This window comes from Apteryx rowi, unplaced genomic scaffold (genome assembly GCF_003343035.1).
Source record: "Apteryx rowi isolate R43461 unplaced genomic scaffold, aptRow1 scaffold_154, whole genome shotgun sequence".
NCBI lineage: Eukaryota > Metazoa > Chordata > Aves > Apterygiformes > Apterygidae > Apteryx > Apteryx rowi.
The window spans coordinates 103,277-124,325 of NW_020447797.1; the positions used below are offsets into that span (position 1 = coordinate 103,277).

The 21,049-nt window shown below is 45.9% G+C and overlaps 1 protein-coding gene across 4 annotated transcripts in view; it reads right to left on the bottom strand.

The window, feature by feature from the left end:
• Positions 1–21,049, bottom strand: part of KANSL1 (KAT8 regulatory NSL complex subunit 1) — a 108,629-nt gene that overhangs the window by 5,090 nt on the left and 82,490 nt on the right. For 3 of the 4 annotated variants that reach the window (XM_026059203.1, XM_026059201.1, XM_026059202.1), the window contains 9 exons: positions 17,163–17,278; positions 15,626–15,821; positions 12,564–12,729; positions 7,601–7,786; positions 7,050–7,211; positions 6,603–6,754; positions 2,594–2,712; positions 1,225–1,282; positions 543–655 (listed from right to left, as the gene is read on the bottom strand). In XM_026059203.1, the coding sequence (XP_025914988.1) occupies positions 543–655; positions 1,225–1,282; positions 2,594–2,712; positions 6,603–6,754; positions 7,050–7,211; positions 7,601–7,786; positions 12,564–12,729; positions 15,626–15,821; positions 17,163–17,278 (1,268 nt within the window). The remainder of the gene's footprint in view (positions 1–542; positions 656–1,224; positions 1,283–2,593; positions 2,713–6,602; positions 6,755–7,049; positions 7,212–7,600; positions 7,787–12,563; positions 12,730–15,625; positions 15,822–17,162; positions 17,279–21,049) is intronic. The other variant, XM_026059204.1, reaches the window with a different exon arrangement.

Below are 21,049 nucleotides of genomic sequence, written 5' to 3' on the forward strand. Positions count from 1 at the left end.
CTTTGCTGAAGCAATCAAGCAGAGATATGATACATGGTATAATGTTAAGAGCAACTGCTGTTCCTTGTTCTTGCATTAAAGATACCCAGCTCAGCTCCTGTGTGCCAACTTGGGAATCCTAAAAAAAACAAAAGCCCTCACGCTTCTCAAACAGTGAAAGTGCTTGAGAAAGGAGACTCCAAATGCGCAGTCCAAGAGCTAGTTGTGCATAAGTAACTTAACTGGCGTGTAACTTCACCCACCTACTAACAAGACTATATACCCACTCCTATAAATCGACTTAGATGGCCTCTCAGGCTGCTCTTGTAGATGGTGAACAAACTTTCCAATACCAGCCCAAACTCTGCTAACCATTTTTATAGATCAGCCAGTTCAATGAAGCCTCCACCTCCTGTTCCCAAGACCATCCCTCTGTTGGAAATGACACTTTGGCCAAGAGAAACACACTACATCCCTGCAGCGCCCGAGCGCTATGAGTTCGCTGGGGGCATCCCCCTGCCAACACCGAGGCCCCCCAGAGAAAACGTGCCCACGAGACCTACCTGCTGCCCCGCCGCTGGGGTGGCATGCTTGTGCTCCAAAGCCACCTAGCCCGCTCCATCTCTTCACACTTGCCATGCCGAGCAGCGAAGGCCGAATCGGACAAGTCCTCAATCTGCAAAGGGAATGTTACAGGGCTTGGTCAGATCTTTTTACGTTAAATGCACATCTACATGCAGCTTTTCCAGCATTAGCTACAACATGAATTTAAATAAACTAAAGAGGCGAGTGCTAGCAGTCAGGGAACACTGTTAAACTTAGTCTGAATTACTTAGGAAGAGACTAAAAAATAAAGCTGAAGAAAAGTCACTTATCCCAGACCATTCACAGACAGTTTAAGTATTATTTATTTCAGTTTATCCTACACAGTAACTACAGCAGCATGACTGGTCATGCTGTCTTGATTAGACTCTTTCCATCTCCATAAAGGACTGCTATCTAGAAAGGTCCCTTGACAGAAGTTAGACCCCAAATTCAGCTGTATAGAGTCAGTTAATTCAACTTCTGCCTTACCACTCCTTTCCTGTAAAGGAACCGACACCAGACTGGTTTCTACAAGGCCAATCGCACCATTTTGTTACAGGAAAGGAAAGGAGACTGCCCTTCCAGCATCCTCCATGGACACTGCTCAACTGCTACCAACCCCATCCCAAGTTAACTCGGAAATAAAGCCRCTGTTCTTACCTCCTCACTGTCTTCATCAGGGTTTGCTTTCAGAGCACCGATATCTACTTCACGCCAGCTGAAACACATTAGATTCAGGTCAATCGCAGTCACGGCCAAGCACATCAGAACATGCAACATGTCCTGCACACAGTAACAYGGCTTTTTATCAAAGGAAAAAAAAATTGCAAGTCTGCTGCTGTAAGTGAAATGCTTAGGCTACAGTTTTAAGTCAAACATTTATCTACCAAAATACTCCCCTGTGGTCTTAGACAACAGTTTCCTCACTTCCTATGCTAGCCTGCTTCACTTTGAACAAATCTTTTCATGGAAGCTGAAAACGGTTTGCACACCCTCTGCGAGTGCAGCCCTGGGGGACATGCAGGAGACATGTCCCTCCTCGTCCTTCCACCTGGGCCCTCCCACACTGGGAGGGTCAGGAGGGGAAAGCAAGACTTGGAGTGTTTCCCCCCGCTGCAGCCCTTCCTTTCTGCCTCCCTGCCCAGCAACTGGCGCTGGTTTGGCACCACAGCTGGTGAAGCCTGCCAAGGGCAGAGGAAGTAGAGCAGATACTGCAGCATTTCCTCTTCTTCCTCTGGCCTAGCAACAGGCTCCTTTCCTCCCCCACTCTGAACCGGGCCTGGGAAGAGCAGGTAGGACCAGGAAAAGGGAGGGCTGGAGGAAAGAGAACCAGAAAACCAGAAAAGAAGGACTAGATACTAGACAGACTGGATGAAGAAACTGCACCCGTGCTGCAACAATTTAGTGGACTCTCACCAAGTGCTCAGGTGCAAAAAACAGCAACTGATCTCATCCACAGTGTTCATCCAAGAACATCCAAACAAGGGCCGACAGCTCACCTCCTCGGACTTAGCTTGGGCAGAGAAAACTTCTGATTCCTACTGTTCCCTCCACCCTGGCCCAGGAGCACCTCTCCTGAACAGCGTGACCCAAGGGCAACTGCCCTCCTCCAGCACTGCAACATTAACTCAGCCCGGACACACACGACACAGCCCAGGCATGTGCAGAACTGGGAAAGCCACCAGGACCTTTGGCTCAATGTACTCAGCAGCTTCGTAATGGCACAGAGGACAATCAGCCTGACTTTAGATTGCACAAGTAGAGCTGAGCAGGGCAGCTAGCTTTCGTGCACTATGGACACCCAGACAACACATTACTTAACTCAGTAATAAGTCTTCTTAAATGACACAACCAGAAGTTTTCCAAATAAACAAGATCTCTTACTTTCAAGGAATAAGAAAGTCCCTTTCCTCACCAGCATTAGCCACTGGGAGCAAAGACCCAGGCCAGCCGAATGTCTGACCAGACAAACCCACAGTAAAAGCTTGGCAAGCGACAATCCCACTGGAGTCAGGGATTGCACACGTACCTGGGTGTGAGGATCTCTTTATATTGCAGTTTCTCTACACGAGTTGTTGCAGCAACAGACATCGGGATGACAATGTTATTGATATCAAATGAACTTTCGCCTCTCCTCCTCCTTGGCTGCTGTAAAACAAAGCCAAGAACAAGGTGAGAAAGGGATGTAGGTTTTGTCATGTTAAGTCACTGACAAAAAAAAGATACGGCCTCACGTGACCTAAAGAGAACCCCAAGCCAACAGGAATTTGCATAGGAATGGAGTCCACCTACTGCCTGGTGGAAGTCCTCTTCCCCCATGGGCACAGGTTTGCAGAACAACCCAAATCCTCAGTTTGGAAGCCATAAACAAGGACACTGCTCTGCAGTCACCAAGGTAACATGAGCATGGGCGGCTGAGGTCCAGCTCCCGTCTCCATGCTGGCACTACAGCTCCTTCCTGCCACTGCACTACAAGGTGGATCAGGAAACTGGTCCAGCTGAGAAATTAATCCAGCAAAAGATGGAGAGAAGTCTGCCATACAATCCAGTTTCTACCACCAATGTAAGGAAGGTGGTGAGAATAACAGGGAAGAGCAAAGAACCAGCCCTTTGGGCAATAACCCCCATACTTGTGGCAGAGCAGAGGTGTGGACCTACCACACAGGCGACACTGTGACAAAGTAAGAATTTAAAGCAGTCGGACAGTAGTGGTTCATCTCAGGYTTTGACAGCTGTACTAAGAGCCTAACTGCTTCCATCTGTATCTTGCTTTCAACTGGAATAAATTTTCTGAGACTGAAATAAGCTACACGCTATCATCTATTTAAACCTAGTTGAACGCTGGGTGCCTTCTTACCATCTGCCTTTCTGAGAACCTCCCCCCACACCTCTGACAGCAGCACTGCCTGTACAGCAACCCCAACTTTCACAGATCAGCTTGCTATGCGAACGGCCCATCTTCCTAACAGAGTCACCTGTAATTTACCATCTCATCCGTCTCCTCCAGTCACCAAAGCTGTAAAAACATGCAGGAACCCAACTGCAAGGGACCTGCTATGGGCCAAACCCGGGGCCATCCGAAGTGGTACCAGGACGGAGCAGGCGGGCAGTTGCCATGGCCACGGCACCGAGGAAATCCCGACACGTCACTGTTAGCGGCGAGGTCGGACCCGCCAATCGAGGAGCAAGCGCAAGCCTGTGCTGGACTGGGATGCTCAAACCCAGGACCTGGACCCTTGAGCCCAGGCACCAGACCACAGCACCCACAAAGCGTGTGTCCATCAGTAAAACCAATGGTGGGAAGCTCCCCCAGTCCTCAGCCACTGGAGGAAGGACATTTCCCTGCGTGTTTACTAGTCACAGTCTCCTCGCCCCATTTTTTAGCTTGTTCCTGCCCTGGTGGGAGGCCCCGCAATGTTCAGGTGTGATCTCTCTCTAAGTGTGGCTGCAACTCATCACTACAGGGGTGCTGTGTTTTCATAGCTCCTGAAGGCCAAAGCATAAACCTGGGTACATCCAAACAGACAGAGCAAGCTATCCTGCGTGGGGAGGACCTCCACTCAGCATCAGGACACCCAGACGGGGTGAGAAGGTCCCTTTTCACTCGCTTCTGCCTCCCTTCCAAATCTGTCCCCTGATCCAAGAACAAGAAGAGATCCTTCTCCTTGTCAAATCTCAAGTTATCAGATGCTGTTAAGTCCCAAAGCAGTAGTGTTCCTGCATTACACTGAGCTCAACTTGCTTTAGGTGATGGGACTTTGCCCAGTTTCCTTTTTCAAATTTGGACTGAATTCAGTAATGCTCTATCCAGAAGAACTGGTAGCAACAGCACACAGTAAGGACCATCATTTCTGAAACAAGATCTACTGGGGAGCCACAGAAGAAAACAATAAAGACTACAAGTAGGACAGCACAAACAATTATTGCAAGGCAAGTTACAGTGCAAGAAGCTACAGAAGTCTCCCCTCACGCACACTCACCTCCCAGAATTCAAAACAGATTATTCCACCTCCTCTAAAGGACAAGTTTGGTGGTATTAGTTTTGTGGCAAGGGCATGCACATCAGCAGGTGCTGCAAAACCACTACAATCAGATCCAAACCTTAGTCTGCCTTATGTATATGCCTATATTGCTGGGCTTTTGGAACAGCACAAAAGGCTTTTTAGGACTGGGACAGGTCACTGAACTTTTGTGATCAGCAGATTTACTTTGTCATATTTTCACAATTAACATTCCCATGAGATCAAACGGGGAAGTCCATACCTCAAATTTGCAGCTTCAGGCTGTTTGCAGACTCCGGAAGACTGTTTACGCTCAGTTCAAAATGAACAGGCACAACCATGAAAGCCAAAAAACCCCTGTTTTTCCGACAAAAATGTAGACTGTGCTCATCACACTCATTTAACAGTCAAGATACAAAACGATGTCACAGTCTGCCAGTGAGAAGAACTGAGAAGAGTCTCCCAAAGGGAGCGAAGGAAGTTAGAAACCATCTCGCAGGATGCAGTCCATTAATGATATGCCCAGTCCAATCAGGCAGTGATGGGGATGGAGCAGCATTACCTGGCAGGGTTCCCCCTTTCCCCTCATGTGGACATCTCTGAGTACAGGAGAACATTGTTTCAACTGTGATGCTGCTCAATACTGCTCACCGGTGGATCAATACTGCTCAACAACCTTGCCTTTTAGAATGGGCTTGCCAAAGAGCAGCAGCAAAAAAAAGCAGAAATAAGGGAAGAAACATGTATGAAAGTACGAAGAAATGTCATCTCAACATGCTCGGCTGCTGAGAAGGAAAAGAGTTTTCTCTCCCACAAAAAACCTACCGCATTCTAGCCAACTAACCACCACTGCTTGTCCACTTCGGAAACCCTGTGCAGTCACAGCCAACTTCACTGTTGCATCACCAGGTGCGACATCACCGCAAGGCAACAGCGAACGTTAATGTGAAGGATCTTGCCTGGAACCTGGCAGCCCCAGAGCGGCAAGTTCGATGCAAGGGCAAGGGCACACATTCGCACTCAAGAGCCAGCATGTGAACTGAAAGCGGTGCCCTCAGCTCTGCCACAAACAGATGTCCTTAACCGCCTTGGTTTTGCTACCAGGGTACGGGAAGACCTGTTTCCCTATCCCTGTTCTCAAGTCCCCTGGGTCACATCCAGCTTAGGTTGTGGTACAAACTACTAACTGGAGTGGCCATGGACAGAGGCCAGATACCTTTACTAAGGATGCTCAAGAGTTCAACAGAATTCAGACATTTAATTGGGAGCTTCTGTTAATGTGGTCTGAGGCCCTGGGGAGACAGATGTCTGGCAAAGGAGCCATATCACTCAATCTACCCCAGAGCACAGCAGAAGGGAGTTATTCTCCTGCCCACGAATGGCTTTTAGACATAGCTCCATAAGAGGTCCCAAATCCTGTCAACCTTTAATACTCTGGAGGCTGAGGGTGCCTCAGAAGCTGCTACTAGTTTAAAAAACTGCTGAAGCTTGAGGACAGGTGACAACTAAGATGCCATCCAGCACTAATCCACCACAGMCCTGTGGCTCAGTCCCCAATCCCATGTACAGACCAGTGCCCACACACACAGAAAAGGCCACGGAGGTCATCAGGTGACAGATACCTAAGTAGAAGCACTATCATGCTAGCAGCAGCACACTGCTGTTGCTCAGCTGTTCTACTCATTTTCCTGGCATCCCCAGACAACTTCAGAAACAAAACTGAGATGTGGAGCACAGCCAGGGGACTACTCGCAACAGGAACATTTACCAGCAGCTACTGAATTGACAGTCAAACTGTAATTGCAGCTGATTGGCTTGCTGCACAGTCAATCCAGAAACCCCAGCAGACCCAACACCAGAGCAGAAAAAGACCACCAATTCTACCAGCAGCTGAAACAACAGGTCCAGCATGGGCAAGAGAAACACTGAGCATTCCCAAGTCTTGTTGCCTGAACTGCTCAAAAGCTGAGAGCCCCCAGCAGCCCCCATGATGGAGTTGATCTCAGAAGTCTCTCCAGAAGGGCTCTAGATACTCACAGCTGTGTTGGAGGCGCCCTGTGAACTCGTACTGGCAGGAGCAGAGCTTTCCGAGGAGGTGGACAGTTGCCGTGCTATAGGGCTATGAGGYGTGGGGGTCGCAGCTGCTGACAAGTAGCTTGGGCCACCGACGTCTGTGTGATGCTTCAACACTACCCGAGGAGGGGAGGAGAAAATGAAGACTGACATTAGCAAAAAAAGACCATCTGCACCAGCAATGGCCAGTGCTGAGGACCACTCTGCGTGAAACAGAAGCATCTTCTACCTGCAGCTGCCAGCTTGTCAGGCCCTGCGGGAAGAAGCAGTTAGAGCACACAAGGCATTGCTGCAGTGGTGACAAGGCCCAGAAGCAGTGCATTCCCCCTTCTCCAAGGCTGAAGGGGGAGAGAGGCTGGATATGCAGCAAAGCCCAAGCTCCCCCCGAGAGACCTGGCCATGGGAGCCTACCTTCACTCCTCTCAGATGAGCAGTCTCGCAATCGCTTTTTGTCATAGGCAGGAGGCTGGACAAGTGAGCGCTCTGGCGCTCTCTCGGCCTTGGACATGGCCGTAAAATCGTCTAAGGGCGGCCTGTGTGCCTTGTCTGGTTGGATTTTTTGATGTGAGCGCTCTGAGGAGGGGAACAGAGAAAGAGCTATGAAACGCCTGTTTTCACCTCTCTTTCTGTTGGCACAGGAGACTCGGGCAGAATTTACCAGCTCCATATATCCAGACAGGTCAGGCTCAGCACCATCACAGCTCTGGACAGATGCAGTCAGACCAGAACGAGCTGTAGTACTGCCCATGCCAGGAGAATAGTGTGAGCACAGCCTCAGACTGAGCAGGAAGAGGTCCCTATGAACCGAGACAGGCCTAAACTTCACAACCTGCACACATTTTACCTTCAGCCTTGGCCTTGCGATACTATGGCCTTATCCTCTCTCCTCCAGACTGCACTGCTTTAGGGTACAAAACTAGTCAATGTTTCTACACACAACGGAGGTAGGGAAGAAGACTTACTGGCTGCAGTGAAGAACGAGTTCACCAGCTTGTGGCGGTCCTTGCGAGCAGGGTCAGACAGGCTGCTGGTAGACATGGGGGCTCTGTGCTTGAGCGAGAGCTTTTTGGGAGGTTTAATTTTCTCATAGGGTTTGTTCTGCCACTGAGATTTCAACATGCTCTGGAAGTGGAGGCTTGTCGGTACATCTGCAGAAGGATACAAAACATGATGTTCAAATTAACTAAATTATGAGCCAGAAAACCGCGGTACCATAACCATCTCCCAGTCCCCCAGTAAGAAGAGCCCTCAGCAAACAYAGGAGGCATTCACTCTGAAACCCAGGCTTGCCTTCCTCATGTTCAGGGAGAACCTGCAATTTTAGGACCCAGCATTTCCAATCTGAAGCTTTTTGAGAGACACACATTCTTACATTACTGTATTCTTAGCCCAGGTAGGTCGCAGCAGGAGAATAAAACCTGTGTCAGAAAAACCATGCATCTTTACCACAGAACAGATATCTAATGTATTGCCACACTCAATTCTGCTATCTCAGATCTGACTTCCAAGAATTTGAGATTATCTCAGCACATCAAATCTACGGAGGCAAAGGCCAGAAGAGACAAATTCCGCTTAAATCTTCAGTTTAAGGTCAAGCCAAAAGCCAGCCAAGTACTATATGAAGTTAATCTGCCTGATATGGCATCTCCATCACCTAACAAAAGTTGTGCTAAGCGAGCACACTTCAGAGGCTCAAAGAGTAAAACTGCTCTGTCACTCACGGAGTACTTCCTGAACAGGGGGCTAGATCACACAGCCATCTGCAAGCACTGCAAACTTGCACATAATTATCAAGGAAACTGATGCATTTTGAGCCTGCTCAAGTTTCTGTGCATGTCACAGATCATACTAACCTGAATTCATGTCTGTAATACAGGCTTGAGAACCAAAGACCTAAATGAGCCCTCTGCATTAGAGGAGAGGTCAGGAGAAAAATAATTCAGTTAGGGAAGCTGTAGTTTGGAGGTCAGGAGCACTGGAGTCCAGTAGGACCTTACCTAAGCTGACAAGTGGGACAAGAAGCCTCCAAGATGCAGGATAAGGAAATCAGTTGCTCAACTCCAAAATGCAGCTCTGCCTACAAGCAGTACCATATCTAGGCACAACCATGTCTCAATCCCATTTCTAAAGGTGGACACCAGAAGTTAAGGAGCACAGCTACTTCCATGTGTCCTCAGGACACACCCATGGCCCCATTTTTGGGCACCTACCCCTTTTCACATGCCCCTAGAGTGCCTGTACCTATTCAATTCTGCCTTCTCATGCTCCTCGCAATTAGCACATGTATGCTATACTGCTGTGAAACTCAGCAGACGCTACTTTTGCCCACATTCCTCAAGCTTCAGTTCCCTCAAGTCCCATACTCATATGCCCTCCTGACCTCAACAGAAAGCTGGAACGCTAATGAGATTATTCAGTGTTTTTTCTTGTGCAGACAGGCTAAGCAGAGTAGACTATAACAACCATTAACTGGACCAGCAAACTACTCTAGCCTCAGGAGTCCCACAAATCAGCTTTCCTTTCATGCTCATAGCCTCAAACTTCAGGTTTGATCATCAAATACTGTTGTAGAAGTCTCCTCCAGGACCCACCTGTGTTTTATGCCTCTGGGGGCCAAAATCCTAGCTCACGAAAACATTAAAACCTTTGGGGTTAACAAGAGAGCTACTGAGACACAAATTTATCTTCTCCAACTACAAAGAAAACGTTTACCCCTAAGATCACTGTACACCGGTATGCACTGTTTGTCCCATCCATCTGCCCTCCGCAGCAGACCACCACCAGCAGGCACACAGCCTACTGCAAGCTCAAGCTGCCACCATAACTAGGAGTTAAAAGCATTAAGATGAGCAATAGTACAAACAGGAAGATCCCTCCCCCCCGATCTCTCAAGCTCACGTGACATTTTCACAGGGCTTTGATGCAACTCTGATCAGAGATGAACCTTCCCAGGCCCTGCGCAAGGGATAAAGCTCCTTCAAAGTCCTGTGCTTGCAGAGGGAACATCGAGGCAATTGCAAACTGTTGTGGGATTTGGAAACTGTATCTAGATAATCTCAGAGAGCAACCTTAAAAGTTTTGAGCCCTGTCAGGAGTCTCAACAACTGATATTTGAACACCTTCAAAATTTCCCACCAATTCCAGGGACTGGAAAGCCCCAGCAGATCCAGGACAGGCAAACAGGACAGAGAGAGTTGGCAGAGCACAGGCTCGAATCTGCTTTTATTAACAGTGGGAACTTCGGTCCCAGGAAAAAGCCAAGACAGCTGCATTTAAAGTATCTTGACAGTTAAAGCTCTGGTTTAGCCAATGCATTTGCTAAGAAGCAAGGGACATCACAGCGCAACAGCATCTCTTTAGCCATCACTGCTGGTTTGTAGAGACATGTCCCAAAGAAGAGAGAGGGTCAAACCCAGTCCTTTCAAGATGCACTAACAAGGCTGCAACACTAGGATACTAAAGTGATCTGACTTTGTGAATATGGCCTCATTTCTTTGCTAATCTTTGCCTTCTCCAGAAAATACATCCTATCCACAGCAGCCCACACATCTGTTGAAGAAGGGGACAGGCCGAAGAGAAGAGGGAAACACAAGATAATTCATTTTCTGAGAACATTAACTGCTGGTTTTTTATTGCCCTCCTTTCAGCACTGGCTGCACCAGAGTCTGTAYGAGCAAGAGACACCATCACTCCTCCTACAGTTCAGCGATGCAGGTCTCCCAGGGACCGGCAGATGGCAACCACACTGAGCCTGTGAGCCCCAGCTCACATCCTTCCCACCAAGGTTATTACATCATCTGCAAATTCCCAGCTAGAAATCAGATGAAAATCTGAWAGGAAGGGGACAAAGCGCTTATAAAGCACAAATGCAATGGGTTAAAAGCCATGATGCATGCGCCGGCTTGCCAGAAGAAGAAATGATCTTTTTCTTCCTGTGGTGCCTGGCAATTTTGCCCTTGGCAAACTGCACCGGAGATCCCTGGCTCCTGGCACTGAAGGAGCCCAAGAGAGACAGACTCAAAGTGAAAGTTAGCACATGCTCACAGCTCTAACGCCCAACTTCAGCTAACACGTTTCTCCAGAAAGCATTAACTAACCAACCAACCCAGTTAATTCGGATTGGTTTGATCACTTTGAAGGTGAGCCCCTAAAACGATCATGCGGGAGCACCGACTGCAAATGGGATTAACACACACAGATGGACACCTTGATGCAGCCTGACAACTTCAGGACTCTCCCCTTCCTGAGCACGCTACCTTGCTGCAGGCTTTGGTAGAACAGCACCCCACAAGAGCAACCCTAAGCAGGGTTGCACCCACCTAGTGCTGGGGATGATCAAAACCAATCAGTCCTGTCTGGAGGGAGGGAGGAATAGTTACTTCCGTACAGATGTTTTAATACACTTCAATGAACATGCTTCATGCTGTGTAGTTTTAAAAACCAAGTTTTTCATCTCATGCAGCCAGAGCAGATCCTTGAAGACGTTAACTGGCCGCAGCTGACCCTAAGAACACGGCATCTGAAGTACTGGATGGGGTAATTTGCCTGCTGGCCATGACATAACAGTACATATAACAGGTTTTTTCTCCACTGCTTTCTACAGTATTAGATTTAACACTGTAGACAGAAGATGATAAACACTGTGAAATCAGGAAATAACACGCTGAGCTCCTGAAGAAGGAATTTAAGTTCCTTTAGCACCCATTGACACAGTTTGGGGGGAGGGGGATGGACTTTGTCTTTAAAATAGCACTAAATTTACTAGTTTAGTCTGCTTTAATATAATGCTGGTGAAAGACGTCAGATTGTTTGGCCCATTTTACAAAGTGAGAAACTAAAGCCCAGACACTCTGTGCATTTCCTACTGTTGCAGAAAGTCTATGAAAAGCTGGCATTTAAACCCAAACATATGTACTAAGCCAGTGCCTTAGCCCGGACCAACCACTTTACATCCCCGTGAGAGGCAGTAACACACGCTTTGCTCACTGCATTATCAGCCAGYGTTTAACACCAAGTGCCCAGACACTTCTGCCGAGGAAAGCAGTTGCTGTGATCTATTGCTTTCTAGCTCTTCTGATAAAAGTGCCAGTTCCTATCATCTGTGGTCCTGTATTTTGTGATCAGAGGAAAAAGATGACAGATGGACACYAAATTTGTCTCATGCAAGCCAATGGTTTTTGGTCAAAGAACAGGCTTGTTTTTAAGTTGGCAGCTTAGGAAGCAAAAGACACTGGAAACTACTGCCATCATGCCCTTGGGAAAACTCCCTATCTACTAAGTCTGTAAATGCCCCACAGTACAGGGTGGGTTAGTTATTACTCTTAACGATGACTAACCTTGAAACCGTAACACAGGGAAATGAATGTCCTAATGGCAACATCTCTTCTTACTGTACCTTCTGAACTACRTACGGTCATTTACAAATCCTTACGTAGCCAAAGAAGTTTTCTGCAACTTAAACCAGTCCACAAATTATTTTACACAAATAAACTAACTCTGTGGAACCAAGTATTTCCCAACTGGTTTACAACGACACAGACATCAGCCTAAGACTCAAATCCCAGTACAGACTCCCAGGCACCACGCTCTGCTTCTGCTTTGCGCTCCACTCCGAGAGCTGTGCTCCAGGGTCAGGTTCCCATAATAAACACATTCATAGCAGCRCAGACTTCAGGTATAATGATTTCCCTCAACCGTCCACTCCTGTAAATGCTACGCTAAAACCATTAACAGATGGACAAACCTGGTCATAATGATTGTACTGAGCATATTTGCACTTGCTCTGGAAGCTGATGAAACCTGGCAGCACAGGTTTGGAGGAGCAGGCTCCAAAGCACGCCTAGGTGCTGTAGATCCACAACAACCCATCTCAGGACCCAGTTTTGCAATACCCCCTYGCAGCTCTGTCAGTAGTGCTGTGCTTACCATCAGGGAATGATAGAACAGGATGAATACATGAGTCCAGCTGGGAGAGGCGCTCCAGCAAAGGGGCATCATACTGGATTTCCAGAGTCGTCGAGCTTCGAGTGCCACAAAGAGCACAGGAAGGGTTCACGTCACAGCTACATCGCGCCAGGCTATTACGATGGATCTAGGAAGGGGAGAGAGAAATTTCAACATATCAGAGGTCAGTGTGTCTCAGGGCTTTCCTCACACATTTCTGACAGTTCATGAGAAAAATCCTGAAGGCTGAATTTTTTTTTAATACCATGTAGAAAACCTATTGATTTAGTCTGGACTCAGGATGCTTTCCCCTCAGATAAACACAACTGAAAACTACTCTTCACCAGCACAAACATGATTTAACACCTACTAAATTTGACTAATAATGTTAAACTTTATGTAGACTGAAAGCTTTATTTTTAAAAACCATGAGGCAGCACAATTCAGTTAYCAGAGAGGAGAAAAGCCTTTCTCTAGTCCAGACAAGTCAGAGAGCTATCACTATGCCAAGACTTGACACTCACAGGGACATCTTTGCAGACTGAAAAAGGGTGTTTTTCAATCTTGTTTCTTAAACCAAGATGGACTTTCAATTCACAGATTTATAGACTTTTATGGACTTTCTTTATATGAAAMGTAGCACAGATGCGCAACCTGATGTAAAAAATGTACAGAGACAGTTAACCAATGACTGACTGTCAAAATGGAAGGATATATCAAATTGGATCCTCTAGAAGTCTGTTTTAAGTCTAGTATTATTCAAAGAATTTCCAATAATAACTTTAAGATATTATCTTTTCCCTCATTCAAGTCTGCAGACAACACTAGAACTGGGAAGGGTTGTGAGCACCTTGAAGGAAAGGGTTAGGATTCCAGTTATCATTACAAATCAGAGAAATGATCTAAAATAACCCAAATATAATTCAATAAGGGCAAATGCAACAAGCTGTACTTTGGCAGACACACTTCAGTGACCAGTGGAGGAAGGGGAAGAGCTAACTGAGCAGCAGCTCTGCAGAGAGGATCTGGTGGTTGTTATGGACCAGAAAATGAGCATGAATCAGCAGTGTCGTACTATTACCGAGAATTAACACCCCAGAGGGCTTTATAAACAGGATGGCTGTGCAAGACACATGAGGTAATTCTTACATTCTGCTTGGCATTAGTAACATGTAAGCTGGAGGGCTGCACCCAGTTTTGGCCGTGCATTTCAAGAAATATATGGACCAAATGGAAGAGAATCCAGAGGAAAGAAACACAAACACAAATGACAAGATCCAGAAAACATGACCTCCGTGGAAAAACTGGAAGACCTGCGTTTGTTTAGTGGAGAGACTACCAGATTAAGACTCACCACATCGACTTTCAAAGTACAGCGAGAGTTGCTGGAGTGAGGAATGGAGGTGATCGGTTATACCAGGACTTGGACCACTGGTAATGACTTTAAATAGCAGGAAAGGCAGCTCATATTAGAAAGTTTGGTTTGCTTGGTTTTGCTGTCTGAAAAACAAGACTAGCTAAGCACTGAGATAGCTCGCCTAAGGAGGTTTAGACAAACCGTCTGGCGCAGCGTGGGGACAAAGCAGTGTGCTTTGGGGCACGGGGATGTGTAGATGACTGTAGATCACTTCCAGTCCTGTTCCACAAGATCAGACATGTYGTCCCAACTTAAAAGATTTTGAGTGATATTGTATTCAGGTTTTGTCAACACTATACACAGTGATGGATGATCTCCTCTATTAAAGCAGTGAGTTCTCCCAGGTATGCTATCTGGCACACCTTCCCTTCTTTGAAACCACTCTTCTGAACCCTCTCTGATTTTTCAATGGATTTGATGAATACAGACAAGAGCTAAGAGCAGACCCTTCCTCAAGCACTTAGTGCATGAGTCAGCACTACCTATGGGATATTTCATAATCTTCTAAATCACTGAAGATCTTGCAAGCACTCACTGCAGAGCTAAACTAGAAACACCCCAGATTAACTCCTTTCCATTTGCACCTTTAAGCTAACTCAGCTGAGCAAAAATCAAATTTTATCTTGCTGATCAAAACATTGCTTTTTGGGCTTCTCTCTAAAGCTCTAGCACTGGCAGACTGAAACCCCCTGAAACTCTACGGTAATGAAGTTTGGCTCGAAACACTTTTGGCTTAAAGGTAACTAAGTGGATTTGTTCCATTCATGGTTCTGCAATCCTGAGAGCTGCATGCTCCCTCAATTTCTAACCATCTATCCTTCAGCTGACAGCTTATGGCAGTTATAAGAGAAATTTAAAAGCATGAAATATGGCCTTTCCCTATACAGGATGCCCAGGGAATAAACCTATTTCCACTGTACGCTCAGGAACTGAAAAGAAATCTGCATAAGGGCAAGGAAAGACTGTGTGGAGAAGAGCATAAAATGAAAGAAAGAAATAAAACCCAGAAACATTGTCAAGGCACTTAGTGATTTCCAACATAAGTGGCGGAAGCGAACATGATCACCTCAGCCGGCCTCTTGCAAGACATCCCATGTATGCCTAGYCAGACAACTGCAGTCTTTCTTTGAGCAAGTAGCAGCAAGTTCCTGGGTCTGTGTTAATTCCTGTGCTCAAAGTTAAAGTTTCCTAATACTTGACTTTCCAAAGCTTCACTCAACTGCTCAGATTTTACCAAACTGAACTACTTAGAAAGAAGTGTACACCTTAGGGTGGTTGGTTTTAAAAAAGAAATCCCCCCGTCTCCAAATTCAGCATCTCCCCTCCGCAGTGAGGGCTAACTAAAGTCTTCTGAACAGATTAAAAGCTTCTCCTTCACTTCTCCAACAGCCTATGAAGCTTCACTGCCCTCCTCTTCCTTCCCACTTTTTTTTTTTTTTTTAAACAAAACAAAACAAAAACTCAGCAGTCCTCTTAATAGCCACAAACATTCCCAAAGCAGGGAGACCGCTACGTGCAAAGAGCAAAAGCACTCTGGACTAACATTTCAGTAGGCCTTTGGGTGTGGAGCTTTTGATATATACAGCAAAGAACCATCAAAGGAGAAAAAACAGACAACAGTACTAACCTTTTTGGAAAGGGGCATAATGCTGCTAGGTCGAACAAGCCGTCGCTTCTTACAGCTCAGGACTGGGCGAGTGCGAGCTGCTACACATGTTCCATCAGAAGATGAGGAAACCATGTTCAGTCGTTGCTTTTTATGCAAGAGCTCCTCAGCTTCCGGGCCATCTCCCTGAGCATGTTCTGCCAGGCCAGGCTGAAGACTGCCCAAGAAGAGAAGAGATTAAGAAAGATGCTTTTATTCATTCAATCATGCTATGTTACCCAGCAATACCAGCCAGATTCACAATTCAGAAAAACTCTAAGCAGTGAGATTAAAAGCATTATAGTTTCACAAGGAAACAGTTTTTATTAAGCCAGCTCTAATTTTGCTTTTACTTTGGTCACTTTCCACATTCTGTTTGGCCCCACTCTTGCCCTGAATAGCTTTGATCCTAGAATTCAGCCTCCCCAAAATAACACATCAGGGTATCTTAAGACAACAGGTTCTCATGAATCTAAGTGCCAGTGAGCACAAGGCAGAAAACTTAAAATTTTCCTCAAATATGTAACCTAGATGCCAACTTGATTCTGATTAATACTCAGGACTTGCAGTGTTCACACTAACCCTTCTGTTTTATACGGAATGAAGTTTCCTGTCCACAAGCACTAACCCTGCCCCACTGTGGTATCAATGCACTATGCCACTTACTAAATCCCAGCGCAGCTCCCCATCCACAGAGCCTTTTCATGTATATTTTACAAGTGTTTCATATCTAAAAATGCAAAACATTAAAGCCCTGTAGTCTAAGGCTCTGTAGTTCAAAGGCTACAGGCGTATAAAGGGCTCTGTTATAGCCTGCAGTGTTTCAGCTGTAGCAATGAGTTACTTCATCAGTGCTTTCTGTGCTTGCTCACTCTGCACCGGTGCAACATCCCTGCCTGCAGTACTGAGCAAATGCAACGGTCCTGGCAACAGTTCACTAGCCACTACCAGAACTTCAAAGCACCCTGTGTTCAAGGTTTGTGAGCAGTTCAACCCTCAGATCCTGTAGTGTAGGAGAATTTTTCACTTGTTTCTATTTACCCACTTAAAAAAACTTTCTTAACTAAAACAACCTGGAGGAACAAATAAATTAAAGAAATTTATTCCCACTGAAATCAATGGGATTTAGSTTCCTCAGTGTCTCCAGAGAAGTGGGTCAGTGGTTTCAGATACTCTACAAAATAATTGCAAGCAACCCTCTGGTACCTTTGAATCATAAAATTTGCATGTGTATTAAAAATACCTGTAAAGAAATGGTTTCATTAAACACAATTTAGTTTAATACCATTTTCAGAAAAACAATGCAGCATAAAACCTCATGCAAGCAGTCTCCTCCACCACTGTTTCCAAGCATGATCTGCTACTRAAATAAGCAATGGCACTCCACTTTTTCAAAAAGAAACCATTTATACGGTTACCAACCCAGTTATTACCAACCAGCAAGTTACAGGTTGGTTCACAAGGGGACTTTGTCAAAGTCATCAAGTCAAACTCTTTCCATGATATGCAAGATTCTTACGTGTTAATAACTCCATTGACGGGTCTTGGTGCTCCACAGGGCTTGGCGGGATGGGATTCAGGAGTATTTGCAGCAGAAATACCCAGGTTTTCTAGTGGCTGGGATCCAGAAACACTCTAAGGAAGAATGAGAAAGATCATAACAAATAAGCTTCCTAAACAGACACAACTTCCTTATCCCCAGCTTCTAGTTGAGGATTCTGCACCAGAGCTATGGGTTTCCATACACAACTTCAAACCAAGGGTTCATAAGTCAGTAGGGGAACAAGAGATTGGAGTTGTAAGGACTTCTGAGAGAGCAGCTCTGGCAAGCGGATGGATACGTACAACGCTTTCACAAAGAATTTCAATTCCCCCCAGGTAACCGCTAAGGATCACGAAACACACAGCTGCCGACAATAAAGCAAACCAAGCAATGAGGTCTTTAAGGAGATTATAGCATTTGTCTCAATAGCACAAAAAAGTTCAAAACCACCTGTAAACCTTGCAGGCTGCTTCTGAAGTTTGATACTCTGTGCTGTAGACAAGAGCTTTGCAGCATGTGGCTTAAGCACTTTGGGGGAAACAGGAGGAAAGGGAGCAGAGAACAGACCTGCAAGCCTGAATTTGCTTTTTAACTAAGTACCTGTGCAAACATGGCCCAAACAGTACTTTTTAAAGTATTTTAAAATCAGTATGCAGGTAAGTTGTGGGTTTTGCATATAGGTAAGCCAACTCTATGAAGCTAAAACTGTCTGATATACACAAAGCATTTGCTGGAAAGACCTTTCACAGAGGAAAATAAGTAAAAACTAAGCTAAAGATACAATACCTCTCTCCTCMCTTCTGCCTTCAGTCTGAAACACGGACCAACCTTCTCACTCCCTGGTGAGTGACAGATACTGTGTGGCTACAGTACTGAAAAGGGGCCGATATGTCACACTTCCCACCGGCCTGCAAATGGCCTACCTGGGAGGAGACTGTCATGCTCCAGCTTCCAAGAAAATACCGGCTTTGTAAAATCTGTCAGTGACATTCCTGCTTTCTACCCTAGCAGGTACCAATGTGGTCCAACGCATTCATCCTTCACCTTGGTACACATCTCTCCAAGTCACATTCTCTCAGCCCCTTCTTCTTCCTTTTAGACAAGCTCCTCCCTCTTCCCTGGGGTTAAACTTCATTTCTTCCTTCAACCATCTTTTTGCAACGCTTACTACGCTTACTGCCAACGCCTCTCTAGCTGGATTTCCCCCTGCGCGCGAGYGAGGGCGGTCATGCATTTCAAGCACTGGCCGGAAGGACAAAAGAAAAAGTCTGACTTAGCTATTTAGGAGTCGGTCAGTCCCTCTTGTCACATACTCCATCTCAAAAGTATGGGCATCCTGTGAATAAGATCTTCCCTATCGTCACTCGCCAAACTCAGTCAACAAGCAAAAAATCAGGCTACAGTAGCGCTGGACTAACTAACTGTTTCCAGAAGTGTGAGTCAGGTCTCTAGTAAGGGAAGAACAATTTATGACAACACGAAGAACTTCTGCCCATTGCCTATTTGAGGAACTTTGCTGGGTTTTCTAYGCTTCTGCTAAGAGATGTTTCTTCTAGGGGGAGCAGAGACAGGATCAAACCRTGTCTGGTATTCGGGCAGCGAATGCTGCTGCCATGGATCAGAGAGCACTAGAAGTGTTGCACAAGCCCAATGCTGAACCCTGACAAGGCAAAGTCAGTGCAAGATCCGAACACTTCCCCTCTAGCTTCCAGAGGCTTGGCAGGCTTGAGCAATCACATGACAACTCCTTTGGAGGCATGCACAGTTCAGGAGGGCGGGTCCACATGACTCATAAGCTCTTTTGAAACAGGCTATTTATTTTCTTCTCCAGAAAGGGCCTTAAAGGAGGAACCACTTCTCCAAGAACTCTGGCTTGATTATTCAAGATAGGAACACAGGGCGACCTCCTCCTTCCCGAGGAGGAGCTGGAAAACATCAATCCAAAGTCGATTTTATCAGAAACATTCCAGTCTCACCCAATCACTCTGGATAGGGATGTACCCTAACAGGATGGATGAGCAGGACGCCAAGTACTCTACATTTTGGGTGCTTTTAGGGTCTGAAAGCCCAGGTCTTTATGATCCCTAGGACTCTTAGAGGAGACAAAGATTCAACTTTACAGGCCTGTTTACAGCACATGACACTAGAAGCTGCTAACTGCCAGGGCCTCTCACAGCAGTGAAGAAGCCGTTATGCAAGTGTGTGCTGCCAGAGGGACAGTCAGGACCCAGCACCAGGAACGCCTCCAGGATCCCACCCCATCTCCTCTACCTGCCCCAGACCTCCACAAACAAAAGTTCAGAATTTCTCCTAGAAACAAACCCCCAAATGCAGAGAGGAGTCCTACCAAGAAACTCCATCAACAGCTTCTCTTGTTTATTATTAAGAATTTCAAGCTCAGTAGCACRTCAAATAATGAACAGATATCAACAGCTGCACTGTTATTTCTTCAGGGCTTCACATATTTCTGTCTTCAGGCAAAAAAAAACATTTATTCACACACTGAGTTTGCAGTTCTAAACTGAAAGCTGACAACAGACATTTCTAGGCCTTCTTTATAAAGCCTTTCCCTTCACTGGCAATGTAATTAATTCCTCCTAGGGATTATCAGCCACACTGCACATATCAAGCCAATGCCTTAGGACATGTATCACGGATTACAGTTCTCCAGAACACGCTCCATCCAAAGGAGACACCTATGAGTGGAAGAGATTCAAGCAGCCAAGAGCTGGGAATGAGCTGTGATGGATTCACTCCCCTTACCCTACACCAYAGCACCTCTCCCCTAGTCTCCTGCTTTGCTCTGAAGCTAGAAAGRGTCGAATTCAAAGCTGCTCCAAGAGCACCAAATGATAGGCACCTCTCCAGAAGAGGCCTACAACAGATACCCTTCTAGCAAGTGTCCTAATGCAACAGGAATGGTCTCTGGACTTAATCTCTGGCTCTGAGYGGATCAAACCTCTGACTCAACACCCCACCCTTTTGAGCAAGTCTAATTTAGCACAAACACTCCTGCAGGAGCGCACAAATGCTTGGTGCCTGAAGGCAACGTTTCCTGTAGCTAACAGTGTCAGCACTGCTGCAGCAGCAGCCAGCCCAGAGGTTACACGCTTGCTTTTACCAGCAGCCACGTATGCAAAGGGAATAAAAAAAAAAAAAGAGTCCACTTCAAGAGGAATTACCCTCCAAAGCAATAAGAGTGGCTGCAAAAGTATCTATATAAGAAGGTGCCAGGTAGTAACCTGGAGCTTCCTTTACACTGAAAACGTTATTTTTCACTGCTCTTGGTATCTRTTATTTGTATCACTGCTACCCCAAGGCCTTTGAGAGAGATCAGATCTCCATAGCACTAGTAGTGTATTAAAAGACATCCCTGTCTGAAGAGCTTATATCCAAGTAAAAGGGATGAGAGAAAAAAAACAGACAAAACCAGAAGTGAATAAACATAGCAACAGCGAGATGGTTCGGAGCGGCACAAACAGAGGCAGCACACTACCTAAACAGGCTCTGTCTTTTCTACGTATCAGAAACACATAGAAGCTTTCTTTGCTWCACACACAGAGATGATGTCTAAGGCAGAATCTAAAAAAGGGCAACACAATGATTTTGTAGGTATTTATGGAAAACGTCTCAAATACGTAGGGACAAAGTCAAAAAGGACACAGTCCTTCCTTCTGCAGATCACCAAACTGAAAATAGGCTAGTGTCAGATAAACATCCTGATTTAAACAAGTAGGTAAGAAACAAGATTTTCTTCCTATCATGGTTCAATTTGATTGTTTATCTCAGTTATCAGCCTGCTATTTACAGATCAGCTCTCAAATATCACTGAAGGAGTTTACTATTTCTGAACAGGATCAGAG